General features: G+C 38.3%; 2 protein-coding genes across 9 annotated transcripts; both read right to left on the bottom strand.

The window, feature by feature from the left end:
* Window positions 1-1,750: 1,750 nt before the first annotated feature.
* Window positions 1,751-18,309, bottom strand: slc8a2a (solute carrier family 8 member 2a). Of its 8 annotated transcripts, XM_025065590.1 has the most exons (15): window positions 17,785-18,232; window positions 11,783-11,975; window positions 10,235-10,351; window positions 8,404-8,808; window positions 8,083-8,220; window positions 7,453-7,680; window positions 7,089-7,364; window positions 6,233-6,667; window positions 5,733-6,094; window positions 5,044-5,147; window positions 4,225-4,242; window positions 3,870-3,982; window positions 2,911-3,010; window positions 2,406-2,678; window positions 1,751-2,138 (listed from the first exon to the last, which is right to left on the bottom strand). In XM_025065590.1, the coding sequence occupies exons 4-15, from the start codon at window positions 8,743-8,745 to the stop codon at window positions 1,762-1,764; spliced, it is 2,766 nt and encodes a 921-aa protein (XP_024921358.1). In that variant the 5' UTR covers window positions 8,746-8,808; window positions 10,235-10,351; window positions 11,783-11,975; window positions 17,785-18,232; the 3' UTR covers window positions 1,751-1,761. The 8 variants fall into 8 exon arrangements, with proteins under 8 accessions (XP_024921358.1, XP_024921360.1, XP_024921363.1 ...); XM_025065592.1 differs by lacking the exons at window positions 10,235-10,351; window positions 11,783-11,975 and having other exon boundaries at window positions 17,785-18,000; window positions 18,184-18,309; XM_025065595.1 differs by lacking the exons at window positions 10,235-10,351; window positions 11,783-11,975 and having other exon boundaries at window positions 17,785-17,917; window positions 18,184-18,300.
* Window positions 18,271-21,254, bottom strand: nccrp1 (P1, F-box associated domain containing). Its single transcript, XM_008332516.3, has 6 exons — window positions 21,053-21,254; window positions 19,755-19,835; window positions 19,534-19,630; window positions 19,319-19,414; window positions 18,705-18,843; window positions 18,271-18,631 (listed from the first exon to the last, which is right to left on the bottom strand). The coding sequence occupies exons 1-6, from the start codon at window positions 21,186-21,188 to the stop codon at window positions 18,485-18,487; spliced, it is 696 nt and encodes a 231-aa protein (XP_008330738.1). The 5' UTR covers window positions 21,189-21,254; the 3' UTR covers window positions 18,271-18,484.
* Between the last annotated feature and the right edge of the window lie 241 nt (window positions 21,255-21,495).

Genomic DNA, 21,495 nt, shown 5'->3' with positions numbered 1-21,495 from the left:
ACCTCTGATACATTCAGTGTGTGTGGGGAAAGTAACCTTATAGAAAACCGCAACGTCTGACTATTGTTTTATTTTAGTCTTCCGTTTTATATTTGCACCTGCGCACAAAAGGAATGAACACGGATTTATGTACTATCATAAGTAAAAACGTTGGGTAAATACAAACATCATTGGCTATTGGGGGGATTTGGGGTAGTACTGGCTGTATTGTCTTTAATGATCAAAGGTTGTGCTCGTTATTTATAATGTAATAGACAATATATTAAGTATAAAAAAGTTAAGGTTAGCGATCGGGCGCTTAGGTCACATGCCAATCTTGGTATTCAAAACTACTATATATATATATCCAATAATACCTACAGCATGTGAAGGCACCATTTAAAAAATGTGAGCCATTGTGACGTCACACCCACGACCTTTTTAAGCAAAGAAAACAAGTATTCATGACAAAAATTATCAAAAATAAAATACGTATTCTTTTCCCCAAACACATCGTCTTAAAATGGATATGCATGTTTGTTACTGTGGTTTTAAGGGCATCAGAACTATTGCCAACTCTTTTAAAAAGCCACAGTCGCCTGCTTATCACTATCACTCATTTTTGCCTGAAGTATCAAAACATTCTTAATTCAAAAAATCCTTGTAGACAACAAAAAACTGCGGACACACTTTCATTGAAATTTTAATGTTTAAGCTTACAATACATTACATAAATTACATATATTCTTCATTGACCAACTTAAATAAAATAAATTACAAAGACAAGAGAATACTCATTGATAAATTAACGTTGAAGACCTTGCATGAATCATCAATTTCAAACAATAAAATATTATAAATAAAAAAAATACTGTTTATTACAAATTTACTGTACATCACAGAAATAAAGCCACGTCGTATATTTCAGTTTTACAAACCATGAGCTAAAAATGCATCCAAATGTGGCTGTAATTTGGTGCGGCCTTTAGAGGTGGGTATATAGACACAGGCATCCACCGAACTGAATGACATGGTGTGTCTGATACACATTTCGGCTTAATTTCCATGAAATACTGTAGTTTAATTCTATATCAATGATATATTTAAATGTTAGGTCAGAGTTGTGCACTGCATTATAATTAATAGTGTCATCACTGTCATAATAACACTGTGATTACATGGGTACATGGTTACCATTGAACAGCTTGTGTCACAAAAGTCAAAGAAATAGAACAATTTTATTTAAATCTCCCGAAGTGTAGATTATATCTTCACTGTGCTTGTGTTTCATTATCACAGCAGGATGGTCTGACAAGACCAACACTTATGATCAACAGTATAAGTTTTTCTCTGAGCCTTTGCACAGAAAATGGAGGTAGCTACTGTAACAACAGTACTTTTGTCCAGAATTACATTATGAAACAGCCTCAAATATCACTTAGTCATGCGCAACAAAATGCTTTTAAATGGCTGATGTTAGAGCCAGGAAGAAGCCATATCCAGTGACTTACAGAAATGTCTATTTACTAACTTTTATCAAAATAACCATTGCACAATAATCTAGTCCACCCACAGAAAAATAAATGATTTTGTTAAAATCAGTGATACTGGCTGTCTGTCTCTGACTTAAAAAATGTAGACACAGGTGTGCACAATTTTTGGTTATGAGCTGTGGCAGCAGTTATCAAGTAGTGACAGGTATTTTTTACTGATTGTTTTTCTTAGAGTGTACCAAGTCCACATGTTGCTAATGTGTGTTTTTTCAGTCACCAAACCTCTCTCTTAAAAACCTTTGATATGGCAATATACCTCCAAACTGGAGAAAAGGACATAGAGAAACCAGAGTCCAAAAAGCAGCAATGAGGTAAGGGTTTTGGGGACTCGTGAGCCCCCCAGTTCACCACCTATGGACGGCCGCCGGCGTACCATTAGTAGTGCCACAGTGAATAAGGCAAAAATGGTGAAGAGTGTAACAGAAAAGGCCAGTGATCCAGGCTCCACACGAAAGACCTTACCTTTGACCTCCCAATATACAGCAGCCACTGACCAGGCCACTCCAATACCCAAAAACACATTGACTGCATTACTTCCTGTCACATTTCCTATAGATGCGTCTGCGTACTGGTCCTGAGTGGCAGCCACTTTACTGGCAAAAGTATCTGAAGGAAAAAAGAGTTTCCACTTTCAATTATTCAGGCCAAAGGAAACATTAACTTTCTTTTTTGAGATTCAATCAAGAACTTATTTTACCCTTCAAAATAACAATAAAATCTGTTGTGAGACTAGATCTCACAATTTCATTTAATTAATTGTTATAATTCATTAAACATTTAACATTTAATATTTTTATTATTCATTATTTTATATGTTGTTTTGTCTTATCTTATCCTACAGCAAGTAAAAAAATAAATAAACTGTCAACTCACCAGGAAGTGAAGTCCCCAATGCCACAAAGACCACAGCAGTAACAGCATCTCTCAAGCCAACAGTGCAGCCAAAATGTGAGGCAAGGTCTCCAATAAGAGCAGTTAAGAAACCAATGACGCAGATGGACACAATGAAGCATGCCCAGCCATTCCAGTACTGGGTGGGTGGAACAAAAGCGAACAAAATCTTCCAAAAAATGCACAATATGTGCATGAAATAGTCAAAGCAGTTTGGCATTCGCTGTTCTTGTCCTTCTTCTTCATCACCATTACCTAGTTACAGAAGATGCAGGAGGGACGTTATATTTAGCAAGAAAGGACTTACCAGGAGTTGTAAAAATGACATACAATTTTAGAAAAACAGGTTTAAATATTCTGGTTGTAAAAGCTTAAAGTGTGTAGATTATAGTAATTAGGCTGTAGCCACTACAGTTAGCTGTTTTTATATGTAAACTCAGCACTCTGTGGTTTCTAATGGGAAAAAACACACAGCATTTACACTTACCAGCACTGACTGTGACTGCTTCAATGAACTGTTCTCTCCATGAATGAGTACCCAATACTGCAGCCAGGTTTGTGTCTTTCAGAAGTTTGTCGACTGTGCTCTGTAACAACATTTCATATGTTGGTGAGAACACAACAGTTCAGATGGTTAAGTAACCATGACACAACACCACTTTTCCTTCTTTCTGTTGGGGACTTTTCTGTAACTCAACCATGATATTGACCTTTGAGGTCAACTATTTGATCCAGACCAATGCACAAAACACAACACTCATAAAACCACAAACATATCTGCTCTGCCGCAAGACTTGACATCAAACCAGTTTTAAATGAACAATACTACTGTACACACTGACACCCACACATAATGTTTCAGTGCATCCAAAATCAAGATGCATGAGAGAAGTTGAAAAGTGACAGACATGCAGTACATCCTGTTATTTTATCAAAGAAAAAGTTTAAGAAAGAGAAGGTAAGAGAAAATCTGTGGGTCATCCCTTTACCTGGTCTAGCATTCCATTGGGAATCTGAGTGAGAGGGTGGCAGGTGAGTACTGAGCTAAACAACAACATACTTTACTCCAAACAGCAACACCTCTAAACTTTCCTTAAAACTTTAACTTGACCTTTGGGTTTGGTTAAGAGTTACATCAAGGCTCAGTGATATGGATCTCATCCTGTGACCGAGAGGACACATTTTATTTTTACTGTATATGTGTCTGTATATGTAGATTGACTAATAAAGCTAGGTCTTTTATAATAATATATATAATCGTCCTTTATGTCTCAAGAGTTTGGATAAGAAAAATCTTGGAAGATTCCAATCCGAATACAAAACTGTATAAGGTGTCTCTGCTCACAGCTTTATGCTGTTTGACCGTGGAAAACTAGTCATCTATTGAATTAAAATGCAAAATGTAAAGAGCTTCAAAGTAGTGTGTTTGTTGTGGTACTCACACACCTTGAACTCACAGGACTCCTCTATGATGACCTCCAGCTTCCTGTGCTCTCCCAGAATCGGTTTTCCCATTTCAGAGATTCTCCTGGCTTCCTCCTCCTCAGGACTGGGGTTTCCTGTCAGAAGAGTACAGATATTTATCCATGACATCATCACTGATTTGTATCAAACACACAAAACACAGGTTTAAAAAGCTGGAACCTTTGTAATGAAGGTTAAATAATGATAGAATAGTTTCACACACTGCACACAGAGATACTCTTTTTTCCCATTTTCTTACTATATAAAACAAATGAACTACTATAATCAGATATAAAAGAAAACTCCAAGCACGTCACTGTCAAGACAAAATCATTACCTTGGTTTAGCAGCAATGCTGTAAAGAAGACAGACACTGATTGAAACCCACTGAAAATCTTCATTCACAGGGATTAAGTTTAAAAGAGCTAACATTTAAAGTTCCATTGTCCTGACATGAACTCACATCAACAAAATACACCATTGGTAACAAATGTATAATAATATCCATTTGTGTCTATCAAAAACCCAATATGTAACAATGTACTTCAATAATCAAACTAACAAAGTATCTTGTGTTTTTTACAATCTGATGTGACACTGTTTTACACAAAACAAATAAAAAAATGATACCTGTAACCCATTCCAAAAGGCTGGCAAGCTTATATACAGGCCACAAACTTAATTCCTGGGATTTTTCTCTTTTTTTGGTGTGATTATTTTCAAGTTTGCCAGTTGAATGACAGCTCTAATGAAATTAAATAAAAACCCTCATTTTCAGTTCTTGGTTTCACATATCCAATACGTTCCATCTCTTCATTTCCTGCTTTATTTATGGCCTGTTCCTATCACCGGTTCTCATCTGTTTCCAATTCCCGCATCACTGTGGGAACACACAGGTTACAGGGAGCTAGGATCCTAAATTCATAATTAGCTGCTGTGCCCATGCCACAGTGAAAGAGAGCCATCGTTTAACGACCGCATGTTATCTTCGGTTACTGGCTCTGACGCATTAGTCTCCCAGCTAATGCTGCAATTGTTTAGACACTTGATCTCAGCTAATACTGCTCTGTTTAAATGTAAGCAGGGGGACATTTTTAATTAACTTGTCTAATAGCCTGATCATTTATCTTTTGCTTTTAAAAATGTTTGCTCTCACCTGAAAGGCCTCGCTTCAACCACTTAGGGTCTTCCAGTACGATAAAGAAGTTCTCCTGCTTCTCATATTCGGCCACATTTAAGATGTGCACCTGTAGGGTCTGACTGCACACACAAACACAAAATGAGTAAGTTATTCTAAATATAATTAGAATAAATCAGAATTAAACATCTTGAACATTGTTATTATTTAAATTGCAACACAAACTAAAGCATCCAAATAAACTGAGTCTTCTAGGCGTTGTTGCGTAACCGCCAGTTACTAAGTGTACACTTAGTGCTTGTGCAAACAGAGCTTATATAAGCTGAAAATTTAATGGTAAAATGATCTGTACAGTAACATGGGCTGGTTATAGGTTCCCACACCTGATCAGGGAGGGATTATCCTTGGGTGTCAAGTCAAGTTGAGAATTTCTCCCACTAATGATCCAAGGTAGAAGAAACGATCTAAAAGCACAGAGTGTTGTGTTTCAGGACTACAACACTCCTGGATGAAGAGTCTTGAAGAAACCAAATATTTCCTGTTTCCTATCTCTGAACTTTTTAGGATGAAGTGACCAGGATGTAAGAAAAGCTACACAGACATGCGGATTGTAGTTTTTGATAATGTTAATGGATGCATTTAGATATCTAGCTGAGACCTACAATGCGTTGACCATATCATCAAATAGTCTACTTTTTTCCGCCCACCTGGTTTGTTCATTGGTGAATTCCAGCTCCCCTCTGGTCTCTTCGTAGTCCACCCCAGCTCGTCCAGTGCCATCCTCTGTGTGGTACGGCACCGCTACAGTTCCTCTGGATCCTGAATTCCTCACTACCGTCACCGTCAGTGTGCCTGTGTTCTCGCCCACTCGCAGCACCTGCTGGCCAAAGGTAAAGATTCCCGCATGATCGTCGTCCAAGATAGTGATGGTGGCCGTCATAGGCTCCACTAGTCTGCCCTTGGGTGGATTTCCTGTGCCTTCGTTTCCACCTTCTTCAGTTCTCAACTTGCAAAGACGCACAAAGAAATGCTCATCCTCTTCAAAAATGTCATCATCCAGTATACCAACCTGGAGAAAAATTTTTTTTTACTGTATTGTTGTCACTGTTTTCACAAAAGTTCAAAGGTAAAATTGGGTGTTAGAACAGACAACACAGAAAGTAAGGTGTAATAGAAATTTGTCCTTTAATTTTGACAATAACTATACCTTGATCTCCTTGTGAGTCTCTCCAGGCTTAAACACCAGGGTTCCTTCAGTGAACTCATAATCCGCCCCAGCATTTGCTGAGCCATTTTCTGTGCAGTAGTCTACATAGAAAGTATTCTGTCCTGTGCCCCCATCGAGGATCACCCCGAGGCTCAGAGAGCCACAGTTCTCAGTGCACTGGTACTGGGCACTTTCAAAGCAAATGTGTGAACACGTGGCTTTGTCTGTTCCCTGGCCTCCTGCGCGGCGAGTGTGGTCAGCAGCGTGTTTCTTCAGTATGTTACCAGCACCAATCAACATGCGTGTCGCCTGCACACGGTAAAAGGCCCGGCTCTTCTTCTGGTGCACTAAAGTAGAGTAGTTGGCCATTTCGATGAGCTGGTCCAGGTCTTTGTCTGGATGTTTCTGTTTCAAGTCTTTGAGGATACGGACCACCTATCCAATAAATATGAAATCAATCAATCAATCAATCAATCTGTCTGTCTATTTATCTATCTACTGTGACGTGTCTGTGAAATCAGTATAGGCGGTAACATGAGTCACTGATTTGTTATGAGACCCTCACATGGCTGATAAATAACACATGTTATAACACACAAGGTTTACTAAGGCAACTTGACATTAATTGATGTCAGTAATTTAATAACAAACAAGGGTCAACAAGAATTTATCATCTTCTCTCTTGTTTTCATAGATTTGCTTTCATACTCTTTTCACGAGTCTTGGCCCTTTCAATTATGTATGCCTAGAAATCAAACCCAGAAATCTATGCTCTCTACTTGAAAGACAGACATGCTTACTGCTGCACAACCAACTTGGTTGCACGGCGTCTCCTCAGCCACATTCTCCATCTTACCTCCTCTTTGTCCTGCTCCAGTTCTTTCCCTGTTTGTACAGAGACTGTTGCTGTGGAGTTTTCTGGACCTGCGCCGCTGTCTGACATCTTTCCATCCATGATGACATCAATGCCTTTAGGCGCAAGGTCACCTTCCATTTCCACAACTATGCCGTGACGTTTGTCTGCGCGGTAGCGTTTGTGCATATACTTGTAGAAAAGAAGGCGACGGTCAGCAATCCAAGCCAAGAGAACACACACCGGAAAGTAAAGCAGCGTCACAATGCCCTCCCATACCTAGACATATGGAGGTAAAGGACTGGTCATAAATGATCATAAATAGCAGATTTTTTTCTTTTTTTATGAAGTATAAACGGACACAAACCTCCACAATTCCAGGGGAGATGACGGCTAGTATGAGGTACAGCCAAATGTAGGCAAAAATACTCCAGAAAGATGTGATAAAAAACACACGTAGGTGTTTGATCTTGCGAGATTCTCCATCAGGGATTACTGATACGCACACACCAATGATCACAAACATGTTGAAAGCAGCGCTGCCCACGATGGTGCTTGGGCCCAGCTCACCTGCATGGAAGTTGTGACCACACACCTGTCAATGTGAGAAGTGAAATGACAGAGAATGCAGCATGAGGAAGCAATCTGGCAATTACTTTAAATCAGTGGTCTTAAACTCGTGTCCCAGGGCCACTAGGTGTCAATAATTATTAAATGTTTTTTAATTGTTAAAATGCTTTAATTGGTTATTTAAGAATGAGAAAAAATGTACTAGCTGACTGCACTATAATTTTAATTTATATTAAACAGAAATGTAATTTTAAAAAAAGTATTAATTATTGAACACTAATATGACCTTCCAATAAAATGACAGCTGTTTTGATGTAAGAAAGGAAAACGATTGTAAATGATTGCAAAGTTAAATTTACTGTCACACGTGTGTGTGTTTGATGTATAAATAATGTGAACGTAATGTAGAAGTAAAATATGTGAGAACCTCAATAATAGAGAGCAGGATCTCAGGTGCAGAGGAGCCCAGGGCCATGAGAGTGAGGTTGGACACCGTCTCATTCCAAATTCTTACTGTTGTTTCTGTCTTTTCTCCATTAGAGTTGGTGATGGTCACTTTCTTTTCCTGTTGATGCAAGAAAATGGGGATCAGTGTCAACAGCAACAGTAACAGGTATTTTACTACTTAGATTAAGTTTATTTAAAAATAAAATGAGGAAATGGAAAATTATGTTCATTTACAGAAATTCCAAACTTCCATCTATTTTGACTAATTTTAACAAGGTGAATCAAAACTTGTCAGTAATACCTGAGAGGTGATGACCTCTATTGATGCCATGAAGCGGTCGGCAATGATGGACACACCCATGAAGATGTACAGGAGACAGAGGAAGTAGATGATTGCTCTCCCTGCCTGCTCCCCCAATGGAGGGTTGAGTGGCAGCCACACTGGCAGAAGGATTCCAGGTTTACACACAACAGCATCGGTGCATGAACGCTTTCCAGATGAGTTGCCTGTGGGTTGTGGGGGATCTGGGCCAGATGCTCTCTCCATAATTGGTACCCTGTAGGAAGTGCAGGGGTGAACCATGAGGAGCAGGGACATGAGGAGAACTGAGAGTGAAAGAAGGTGGACTGGAAGAGGTTCCATGGTCTCCCTCAGTCCAGTGAAGCACAGTGGTCACTAGGGGAGTGGCTGGGTCCAAAGAATCTCCTGAAGAGACAAAAGAAACAGCATAATGGAAAATAAACATCTATTTTGTTGATTTCTATTTAAAAAGATTTCCTTGAACAACACAAACCAGGAATGAATATCTGAACACATCTTAAAACTAAACCAACATTAATAAAACATTTTTTTAAATCAAAACCTGTTGCAAGACTTCAATAATTTTCAAATGTTTAAAACATTTCAAAACAGTTCAAGAAACCTTAGAGAGATCTCTAGTCTTTAGTCTTAACTAAAACATTGTGTTTTAGTCACTAAAGACACTAGAGACCTTTTGATGTGAAAACATCTGTCTTACAGCTTTTTGACTAACCATACCCGTCTATACAGATCAAAGCTAATTGTAATGTCTGTCCTCCTGAAGCAGACAGGCCTCTGTTGTGATTCAAGGATGGGGCATCCTGTCCCATGACACCCGTGTACAGGAAGTTTTGTGTCTGTTGTTATTGTTACAAACACAGGCTTGTTATTGGATGTTTAAAGTAAACGGACCCCGCACAATCTTCTAAACAGATTACCAAAATGAGCTGTGAGAAACTAAAGCCGGGTTGTCAAGTCACACAGCTTAACTGGTTAACATTACCTGCTGCTAATCACAGAGGTGAGAAGAGTGACTTGGCACTAATTCACAGTTCTCCTTGCTGCTCTGTCCTAATATATTAACATGCATTTTCTGCAAAAAATAGTTCAGGCATACATAATTGAAAGGACCAAGACTCGAGAGTCTGAGAGTATGAAAACAAATCTACGAAGACAAGAGAGAAGATGATAATTCCTTGTTGACCCTTGTTTATTATTAAAATAACAGACATCAATTAATGTCAAGTTGCCTGAGTAATCCTTGTGTGTGGTAACATGACTTATTTATCAGCCATGTGAGGGTCTCATAACAAATCAGTGGCTCATGTTACCGCCTATACTGATTTCACAGACACGTCACACTGACATATCTCTGTCAATGTGACGTATGATAGATAGATAGATAGATAGATAGACAAAAACAACAATAACACAAGAATAAATTCAGCACAATACAAACAAGAGCAGCAGTTCACCATCAAACAATAATAATAATAATATAACAGAAAGAAATAATCCAGATAACAGGTTGACAGTCAAAACATACACAACTCACTTCCATGACACAGGACGGTACCATGCAATACCATGCTAGCCTTGAGCAGTGGTAGGTTCTTCATGTCTGTGTCAGAGAATGTTCCTTAACATATCTTTGATGCAACATTACTAACAGTACATGTTACATAATTCACAACAAGCACCGTGTCTAGTGGTTTAGCCCTGCAACACAAGTGCAAAGACATTCACTAAGAAGATTCAGGAAAACGTGTGAAGAGCTTTAACTAAGCTAAATAGTGAAAGAGCAAACATGCATTTATTTAATGATGGCTACCGAGCACGACTGGAGGACCAACTGGCTGCAGAATGGATATGAATTATCTGTGGTGGGAGTGGTAGGGGGAGGCCAACCCATTGCAGCTTTGGGTAATCCGCAAATTCTTTCTTCTCTCTGTGAGAATTGATCAGAGATTACCAAAACATCAGTAATATGCATTAGCATAATGTTTAAGAGACTGCATGATGTCATCGACATGTAAGTGAGCACTGATGATTTGTTTCATCAAACCATTAAGCCCAATTTTACAATGCATCAAATGAATTAAAAACATTCTACAATGATGTGCACCCTCAAGGACGTAAGGATGTGACTGCTGCAGGGCTGTTCAGGTGACACAGCACCTTTGTACACTGTGAGTTTGAAACAGATACTCAGGTGCTGCATCTTTGATGCAGCCTGAGCTGTGCCAGCTCATTTGGAGTTGTGATTCAGAAGCACAGTCCAAAGGGCCCGACGCATCACATTTCACTTTCAAAAGCCTGCTATGGTTACAAAGACCTCAGACAGAGAGCCACCTTACACCACAGCCTGCAGCTGGGGGGACGGCGGGGGTACTCTCACCAAAAATAACTTTCTCAGCACCTTATTGACATCCATAATTGCAAAACATAAAAGGTTTAAAATGATGAAGGAATGATTTAAAAAATAATATATTTATAGATACATAAATAAATATACAACTATATATGTATATATGACACATACCTTTGCAACAAACTGTGTCAGTCAACGGCGTCTATAAAGCAGGGTCTCTGGTAGCGAAACAACTCACCAGCGGCCACCACAGTCTATGAGAGCTGGCTAATTAAAAAGCTAGATACATTATTGATACATTCATTCACCTAAATATAGTCTTGTGTATTTCCTTTTGTGTTTCCTCCAGACTGCTGTGTAATCTTTCACATGCTGAGTCGAGGGAATGCCTTAAGCTGATGTAAACAGCTAGTTGTTTGGTTGTTAAACTAACGTTTGATTCCAAATACAATTGCAAATATGCACCTGAATATCTAATGCTGAACTGATTTTGATTCAACATTTTTTTACTAACATCTAGATTTATGGCCCCAGTACACAACCAAAGGTTCTTATTACAATAATATTTGGAGCACAGCTGATAGTTGTACATTCTGCCATCATTGTCATTAAAGTCATTAAATAACGTTATCAAGAGTAATAATGTACTTTTTATGAATTAGAAATGCTATTACTACACATTCTTTTTAGTTAAAAACATACAAAAAGTCACAAAAGAACTGAAAACTTTGCTTCGATTTTAAACATTCTACTTTGTGAAGCAGGATTTTCTGCAGTAACACCAATACCAGCATTATAACCCTTGTTTCTTTTGAAGAAGCCATAAAGATAATAAAATAAATAAAACTTGTACTATTTCCATATAATACAACAAATACATTGTCCCCCAACGATCTACACTGTACTTATTCACTCAATAACAATGTTGATGCCTGTTATTAGCAAATTAGAGTCAAGAATTTGATCATGTTTTTTAAAGAAAGGTATAAAATGAAAATCTCTGCTTACAAGCTGTTGTAGGGGCAGGGGTCTGGGGGTCAAGAGGCGTTGACACATCGGTGGTCTCCTTGTCCATTTCTCACACGGGAACAGAGAGCTGGGTGACAGCTCATCTCCGCTTACTGCCCCTGACACGGCCACTGTCAGTCAGCACCTCCAGTAAGTGATTGCCGGGCGTTACCTTACACGGACAGGAGTACCACTAAAAAGGGAGTTAGCACCTGTAACAGTTTAATATTTCCTGCTTGCACGAACCAATACTGTGTTAGACTCAGATGTGGGAGGTTCTTCAGGAACAAGCAGAGTTGATTGGCTTTATGGGACTCCAGCAGTTTAGTGCTTTGCTCACTAGTGTGTTTTTGTACTGTCAAGAACAGACTACATCAGATCAATGTTTGTTCATGTGCAGGAATACGTTTTAATTCATCATCCACCCATCCCTAAAAGCAACATACAAGTTAAACATTAAGCTGTATGTGCAGATAGACAGAGATGACTTTTCCAGGATGTGAACTCTATGCACTGGTAAACCAATAACTATGCGTGCATTCTAACCCTCTCTTTTAATCAATCTTAGACGCCACTAACTCAAAAGCAAAGCAAAACCACTTTGTCAATTCAGAGCACAATATCTCACCAGGTAGTGCAACGTTACTGCAGCTCTTTACAAACAACAAGATGGATGGCTGCATAAACCACTTTCAGTCATTAACTGCAGTATTTGACAAACTTATTTTTTATATTTAGAGTATTTATTTGCTAACATGGATGTGTGTGTACTGTTGTTAGTTGCGGAGAAAACAGAGCTTAAATCTAAACCTTGTCTGGTTAATTTATTTCATATAAATATATCAATAAAATTTGAATTTGTTATCTGATTAATTACAGGGTAGCTGGAGGATAATCACAATTAATCATGATCGACAGAATTTCACTTTTAAAACAAACTATTTCAAATTTTGAGTATACACTATTTTAAATGTTTTAATTATAAAATGACAGTAAGTAAGGTATTTGGGCCTAATTTTCTATGTTTATATTTTTAAACGACATATTTTTAACAGGGTGTACATACAGTAGGAATGGCAATAAACAAATATAATAACAAAGGTAACAATGGCTAAAAAAGCTGCAGTATCCATGTAAAATGCATCCAATAAACTACAATATCTGTTTATGTTACACCTGGATCCAGTTGGTAAGGTCGTGTGCAGTTAAGGAAAAGAAAGAGATCCGTCCTTTTAATAAGTAACACAGGCCGTTGGCTAGCTGCTATCGGACTTTTAATGAACCCGATGAATCAAAGTGTAAGATAATCCACTGGGTCACACAGAGAGCCAGACAGACAGACTACAACTGAGCCCAACCCCAAACGTGACTTCTAGGATACCGTGCAGAGTTACAACAAATACAAATAAGTACTTTCTTTTTACCCATTATTACATGTTTGAACATGTAACATGTAACAAAGTTCTGTTGACTTTCCAAAACACACACAAAAAAATTGCCATTACTGTTTATGTGGTCCAAATAAAAGTATTTTAAATAATTTGAATACAATTCTGTGATGGAATTGACTTAGAATATGTGATAAACCAAAGTTATTTTAACTCAAGGTTTTACAGTGGAACATTTAGCAGAGCTAACCAGGTCTATTAAAGAGTTGTCACACAACGTCGTTTCCATTTCCAGCTACTTTTTTCAGAGCACAAACTTTGCAAATGGTTGAACAAATTTCATACATTTTTCCACAGACATTTTTCCACCTGCTGGTCACTGGACACAGGAACAAAAGTAACAGTTTAACAGCCTCATGGAACAACACACACCAACAGCGAGAATGTCACAGACTGTCCTGGACTTTCTGTTTGAAAGTTGCATATTAGTGCTATGTGGATGGGTGCTATGCGTGGTGATGGACTTTAGGTATCTGTATGGTTTAGGTATCTGTATGCTAGTGTGAATGATTGTGTGTGAATAACGCCATCTTGTTAAATGTAAGTTGGGATGGCTTAAACTACCCGTTAACAAAAACAAAGCAGATATTTTACTGTTAATGTGTATGGTAACTACATTTATTCAATTCATTTTTTTTCTCTAAGGATTTGGGCCTTTTCAAAAGAATCCTAACTCATTTTGGTTGATGCACGTGCAGCGTTAAATTTTTCCAGTTCTTGTTGACATAGAGTGGTGAGGTAAAGGTTATGTACAGTTAATTAATGTGAAACGAGCTGCAACAAATTGAAAAATAGTCTGAAGGGAAAAATGCTTACGATCTCTTCACAGCTGACTGAGTCTTGGGCGCACGATCTCCAGTATCACATGTAATCAATGTACTTTTCTAGAAACCACAGATACGGGCTCACGTTTCTAAACCAAAATTAGATTATTTATTTACACGTCTACGGACAGATCAATGTGATAATGTTATAAAATTTTTGGGATGAATGAAACAATTAGAGAAAATGTACCGTTTAGATGCAAAGCTCATAAAAGTACCGTCTTCATCATCAAATTGGCAGCTGTGGCTTTAGGAGGTAGTCTCTTTGAACACGGTTTAATATATAAAATAATCTCCTCGACTCGTCATGTTTAGATAGATTTGATCACATCGTCATCAGTCCGACCACAGTTCAGCATTCAGAATTGATTTACAGTGTATTGTATACACAATGGAATAGAAATATAAGCCACGTCTGTTCCCCCTTTGTCCACTGGCTCAAAATTACCATCAATCTGGACTGCCACAGTGAAAGCTTGAACGGGCACAGGGTTTCGCTTACAGCGGCCCTGGCACACTGGCCTGCTGTTTTGTTCAATTATGTCACTGCAGTTCATCCAGTTAAGATCTTGGCAGATGAATATAACAAGAGTTTTCACAGATTTCTAACTAAAGTTCTGGTCTGTAGGCTGTAAGGCTTATCTCTCACAGGAGCTCCTAATTGGTTGAACTGGGATTGGACATGAACATGTACCCCAGGTGAATTTTACACACTGTTGTTTTTCATATACCCCCATCATATAACTTCTAAGACTTAACTAATTTAAACGGCTGAGTGTAGCCTCACAGACTTAGACACTGAACATGCTAAATCTCTTCGGTCAAAATGTTGGCGTTATGAGTCTGCAAGAAATACAGGGAAATCCACATGGACAGCTGCTAAATCCTGTGTTTTTTACAGGATTTATACGATGCACATCACTTATCTAAAAATGAGTGCAGAGCGGTGAAAATGATAGTGGTCGACGGCACTGTGGTGCAATTTGACAATTTTCAGTCAAGGCAACACTTGTCTTAAATGTAAAATAATAATTAAAAAAAAAAAAACAAAAAAAAAAAAAACAGTGGCGGTTTGGCCCCGAGGCAACGGCTCTGTCATTAGTGTGGAACCCCAGGGTTCACCTCCTGGGCAAGTTTGAATCCCAGTTAGGGCGGTTGGTCCCTTCCAGTGGACTCACCACCCGCAGGAAGGTTCAGGGGGCTTGGTACGGATGGAAAAACAAAAACTGTGACTTACACCATCAAGTACTGCCACATGACTTTGTTTGTCCAGTACAAGGGAGGGTGATTTTAGGTTAAGCATGAATTTAGGCCCAACAATTTAACCAACGACGCTTGTTCAGATCTCTCAGTCGATAAGGAAACCAACAACACCCTTCTTTACGCATCAGTTTAACTCAAAGGGAAGCAATCCATTAGACATGCTATCCATTCTCGTCTCTAGTTTCTTCCTCTGGAGACACTCTACCTCAACTCTTAACGTCACACTGTTTGTTCCCTAAGATTTATAGATATGCACCATGGGCAGGCTGACTGTGACGCTCGAGGCGGGGGAACAGAGACAGGCTGCAGAGGGCTGTCAAGCACACGACTGACAGCCAGCTGACAGCAGCTCCTGAGGTTTCAGTACCTGAGACAACCTGCTGAGGCACGGGCCGACCTGTCACCTTAGAAGGAGCAGTGTTCTCAACTTCTGCATGAACCCTGACAGGGACACATGTTTTGTAATATGCAAGATGATGTCACCATCATCATTAATAGGTTGAATTTATAAATACTACGCGGTGTCAGACGGCAGAGCCACAGGATCATATCATTAACATATAAATAGTCATTGTTACATTTTTTTAATAATGAACCCTTATAGTCGAAATATGGACTACACTAGATCACAACAAGTTTGTTTTGGTATCTACCTTGGAGACTTGGTCCTTTAAGTCCTGTGAATTGTGAGGATGGGTTCAAATGGACTAGACTTGTTTTTTAAGCACCTCTTACAGATTCTTGACTGGATTAAGATTAAGAGATGGTAATATCTTTAGTGTAGCACAACACAAGTTCATTTTTGATTGTGCATCAATAGGCAGTTCCTTCCTCCAACAAATCCCATTTGTAGACTCTACAACATTTTTTTTTTTTTTACCATCAGCTTATACCTCAACTCTATTTAAACAACAACCCTAACAAGTGTCTTGGAAACAGCTCATGTAAGGTCTATTTGCTTGGACAAAATAGTGTTTATATTAAAATCTAAAAAAATTCCATTAAAATCTATAATCACAGCCACAGTTTAAGACAAGATGACAAGGTTACACTGCTAGACTCAGGTGACCCTCTAAGGATGAAGCCTATAAACCATTTATGCAAATCAAGACGCTACAGCGTAAGAGAAGGCAAAGTGTGACGTTGTTGATTAACTGTTGTACCAACAAAAACACAATTTAAACACTAACAAGAAGACAAACACGAAAAATCATTTCCAATGTACGTCTCCTTGTGGACACATACAAGGACAAAATCAGCCCAAAGCAAAATAACATGATTATACACACATTTACTGTATGTAGCTGTAGTACAAACACTGCTGTCTCTTCCCAACAAAAATGTGACTATCGTATATATTTAATTCAATTCGACAAAACCACGTCATTTGATGAAAAATGGTGGTTCAATAGTGTAGTTGTTACCACGCCTGTCTGTAAAGCAAATAATTCCCAGAGGAATCACATACTTTGCTCCTCCATGGAGCAGCTTGTTGCAGCAGATCTGCTGTCAACATGAGAATTTCCCAAGTGTGGGATCAATACATTTCTAATAAAATTATTATTACAAGCTGTAGGCGACAGCTAGCATTTTATTAATAAGAAAGGGAAATTGAATTTATAACAATAGTAACACAGTAAGATACGGTAGTTCATAGTTTATTAGTGGCTTTTTCTGTGGAGTACACGTGAACGCAGTACGCACTCGATTAGATTGGAGTGAACCTACACTCAGCACCTCCTCACTCACACATCAACAACTGAACCCCAGCTCCAGGGTGGTCAGTCCTGTGACGGGCACTAGAGATAAGTGTGGCGAATACAGAAACAGATGTGTCATCTACTAAATTAAAAAAAAAGAGTCTGTTTAACTCTTATTAAAAAAAGTACCACACAAAGAGACCAAAGCTTGATTATTTCTGTCACTAAAAAGCAACCAGGAGGGACAAAGAAGGTACAGCACAGTAATCTGAGGCATTATGTAATTGCAGATTATTTTTTTCTTCAGTTTTGTTGTCTTGTGTAATAGATGTTAAACTTGGTGTAATATCAATCTGTAAGGATGATTGTTACAGTGTGAGTTGCTGTTCTTTTCTGCTTATGCTGGTTTATTCAATGCAACCTTTAACTATATTTACACAATTTGGATCAGCTCTATTGTCATCACAAAAATAAAGAATAAACAAACCAATGTTTTCAAGAGCTTTGTAAAAGAAATTAACCTGGTGTTAACATAGATTTTAGTAACTATTTAATTAAGAGGTTATCTCCAATATAATATACGAGAAAAAGTATATATTAAAGAACAGTCTAAATGTATTGTATGGAAAGGACCAAACACATTTAAAGCATCTATCCTAAGTTTAGTTTATCTTTACTCAACTTTGAAATACATCCAACACATTGGAAAACACATCTATTAAATCACGTTTGACGGGTTCCTCATCCGTTACTCTTTTCACTCTTACCTTCTTATTTATAGCGCAGCTGTGCTGAAGACGTCCATCACCTCTCACCGTCTGTCCACTGCACGTGCGACACAGAGATGGACTTTACCTTCAGCTGACCATCGCAGTTAACCCGACTCAGAGATGCTTCGGACTAAAGTGTAGGGAGGGAGGGAGGAGGGGCGAAGGGAGGGAGAGGGAAGAAAGGATATGCTGCCTTCAAGGTGTCCTTTATCCCTGCTGTGCGATCGTAGTAAAAATGAAAACCAAAAGAAACATTCTCGGTTAATTTACTGGAAAAGACACCTGGGACTTCAAAGTCAATTCGGGTTTCAAAACAAAGCAATTTCCTGTATATCTATCCAGAACAATAAAGTTAAACAATAAAACATTACACACACACACACACACATCCTTAACTGTTCTTGTAACTGTCAACTGCCACCACCAACTGTGTTTTGCTCGTAGCAAGCAAGCTAAACCTAAAAAGATGGATGAAGTATACACTTTATTGCACACACTATATTTTTTTATTCACACTCTGTTTAAAAAAACTACACAGCAAAAGCAAAATAAAAATAAAAACAATTAACCCATTTAATTCCCATGTTAAAGATGTTTAGAAATTAACTGACAGTGCATTCTGATCAGGCCCAAAGAGCAGAGTGGTGTTATTTAATGTTGTATACAGAGTGTGCAGAGATTAGTGTGTAATGCGAGTCTATGAGCTGGTTTTAACTGGTTTGACAACCACTGCGCTGTCAGTGAACTTGGTAGAGAAAAACTCGTTCATGAAACTATTCTTCAGCTGGTGCTTGAAGTGAACATATCTCACTCCAGGTCCGTATCCACAGAACACAAGCGACACCTGCAGGTCAACACAGGGACATGTAATAAGAAAACAAGCAGATGACTGGAGCGGTCAAATGGTCGAGACTCACCATTTTCCAGGTGTGTGAGTAATTGGTTCGGTCCTCTACGGGACTAACGTTGTGCTCAGCAATAATTGTGCTCTTGTCCGCTCCCAGTAACTTTACATGTAACTCGTAGATGTGGTCGTGGAGCTGACTCTCCTCATAGCTAAGGAAATAACATTTACAAAGTTAGTGCTGCATTTTTGTAAATCAATTTTAAGTATCAAGTCAGCAAAAATAGATAACCTTGATATTTTTTACATTACTTTTCATCATCTATTGTTTTCAAAATAAATCATCATCATCTGATTGGTATAAAAATAATATCCATTTAATTTTTAAAATAAACAACAGAAAAGTATACCTGTGTACTGTGGAATTAGGATGTATTAAATATGTAGTGGTTGGCTACATGTAGAGCAGCATGATTATATGTTTGAAATGTTGAGGGACTGATAATGTGCTGCTGGCCCTAGTTTAGGCAATTCCTGTTTTTCACTCTTTAAATAATCCAGAATTTTTTAATTATTATTATTTTTGCAAAGAGATACAAAAAGCACAGAGTTGCATCACGCATTGTTTATTTTGTGAGTCCGTATTTATGGAAAGTTTCTCGTAAATTAGGTGGATTATTGACTCACAAGTCTTGGATGAATATTTCTGGCTGAAAGTCATCCAATAGCTCCTCCCACAGTCCCTCAGCCTTCAGGTCCACAGTCTGTTCCATGGAGAACCAGCTAAAGACGACGGTGACAACAAAAGACACAGCAGAGCTAGAACCAGGTTTTACACAATATTTCTGTGTTGTCATTATTTAAACCTGTGTATGAAATACATATCCTTCAGTAGCACCTACCTGTACCGAGGCATTTCACAGATCACAGCACCCTGTGGGATGCCACTCATATCATAGGGGAGGACCTCAGTGCTTGTGGTCCAGCCACTGAAGTCACCTAAACATTATGAGATGTAATTAGTTGAACACGTTTGTTTAACAGGTCATAGAACCCAATATGTGCACATCAATATACAGTTAACTGTGACTTTCAAGAACAAATGAACATTTGTGTCTGTCACCATCAGGTTGAAACTGTGGGGGTCCACGTGTCGGCATATCAGGTAGCTCAGGTTCAGGTGGAGGGTCATCTTTACTCAGGCCTGTGTCAGGGATAAAACAGAGGAAGAGCCTGGAAGGTAACACTCCTAATGAAGTCACTGAAAAGTCTGCTTTCAAAGACTGAGAATATAGTGGATCTCTCTGATAGGGACACTGGGTGTGTCACTCGCACACTAAAGCCATTAATCAGCAGCTCACTGATCTTATATCTGCACAGAGACATGCTTTTGGTCTCAGTCTGAAGAGTCTAAAGTTTTACATTGTCTTTAACCTAAAACTAACCTAAATTTCACATAGCATAACATTTCCTTTTATTTTGACTTATAAAAATATTCAAATGTATGCAGCTGTTATATTCTATTGTACCTTAAGCCTGGCAAATTTCAAAATAATTCAAATCAAAATAAATACATGCAGATTAGAAGTCCACTATCTTTTTTGAATCTATTGTACTTTGCACAGTAGAATAGAATATGTACTGAATATAGTGTGGATATTGTTCTTCTTGGGTTTTACGGTAATTCTATTTCTACCACATCTTTGTCTAAACTAATGCAATCTCATACATTGATTACATAATTAACTGGCAGTTAAGTGGTGTTCCTCTTTAGTGAATGTTTCTGAACATTGTGGTGTTTGTTTTAGGTAAGGTTTGCTTAGTGGTGGCCTGTAACATTCGACTTTTTCACCGCATGTATGAATTTGTTGAGAATGTTTTTTCCAAAGAAAATTGAATAAACGTTACTTACAGTACAAACACCTCATAAAAAAGTAAACTATTGCATCAACAATGAAACATTCTTCTTAGAAACGGCAATAGAGTCAATACACCAGCAAACATGGGAAAGTGGGTATCGGCTGTGTTAACTTTTCTACAACACATTACTATTGAGCAGTGGTTAACATTTATTTTTATTTTGTAGACGCTATTTGTAGCGCTATTGAAATATTTAACTGAACAGTTTAAACTGACTAAACTAGAGGTTTTGAAGGAAGTTGTGATGCCGTTTTAAACAATTAATTTTTGGGGGGGACATGGGGCAGTACGGTGGTATCATTGCCGACATAAATAATTTTAACTGGTGTTTTATTTAAACGAGTCTTTTTGCAGCCATTGGAATACGCCACAGTGTTACACCGACACTTCCGGTTCACTTCCTGGTCTAAACTTCTACAATGCAATGGCTCGTTCCCTTTTTAAATGTTCGTTAACAGACATTAAAACAATATAGAAAAGCCAACAACAGCGATGTGTTACCAAAAGGCGCAGTGTTCCGCAGTAAATTCTTGCCGAGAGGCTTCTTCTCGTAGACGGACTTCCAGTCCACAGAGTCGGGTAGCGGTGCTCCCTGTAGATTCCATTCAGTCTCACACTTCTCCTTCCACTCAGACATGATGAAGACTGACTCACCCCTGTAAAGAACTGCAGAAGTCCCAGAACTGTTTATTCATCTACTGTGTACTTTACTGCACCACACCCTGCTGTTGTAATCTGTTCTTCGGCCTCTTAAAGATACAGTTTTATTAAAAGGTATCGGGTTTTTGAGAATTTTTGCACAAACACCATTTGTATATAAATCCCATGAGACATTTATATCGCTCAGTATATGAGTACAAATAGACGTGATTTACCATATTTCATTTCTTAATACTTAACACTACAACATTTACAGTATATTACACAGAAGAGCCTGCCCTTGT

This window comes from Cynoglossus semilaevis, chromosome 19, assembly GCF_000523025.1.
Source record: "Cynoglossus semilaevis isolate Cse_v1.0 chromosome 19, Cse_v1.0, whole genome shotgun sequence".
Classification (NCBI taxonomy): Eukaryota; Metazoa; Chordata; class Actinopteri; order Pleuronectiformes; family Cynoglossidae; genus Cynoglossus; species Cynoglossus semilaevis.
This window is presented reverse-complemented; position numbering and strand designations above follow the sequence as displayed.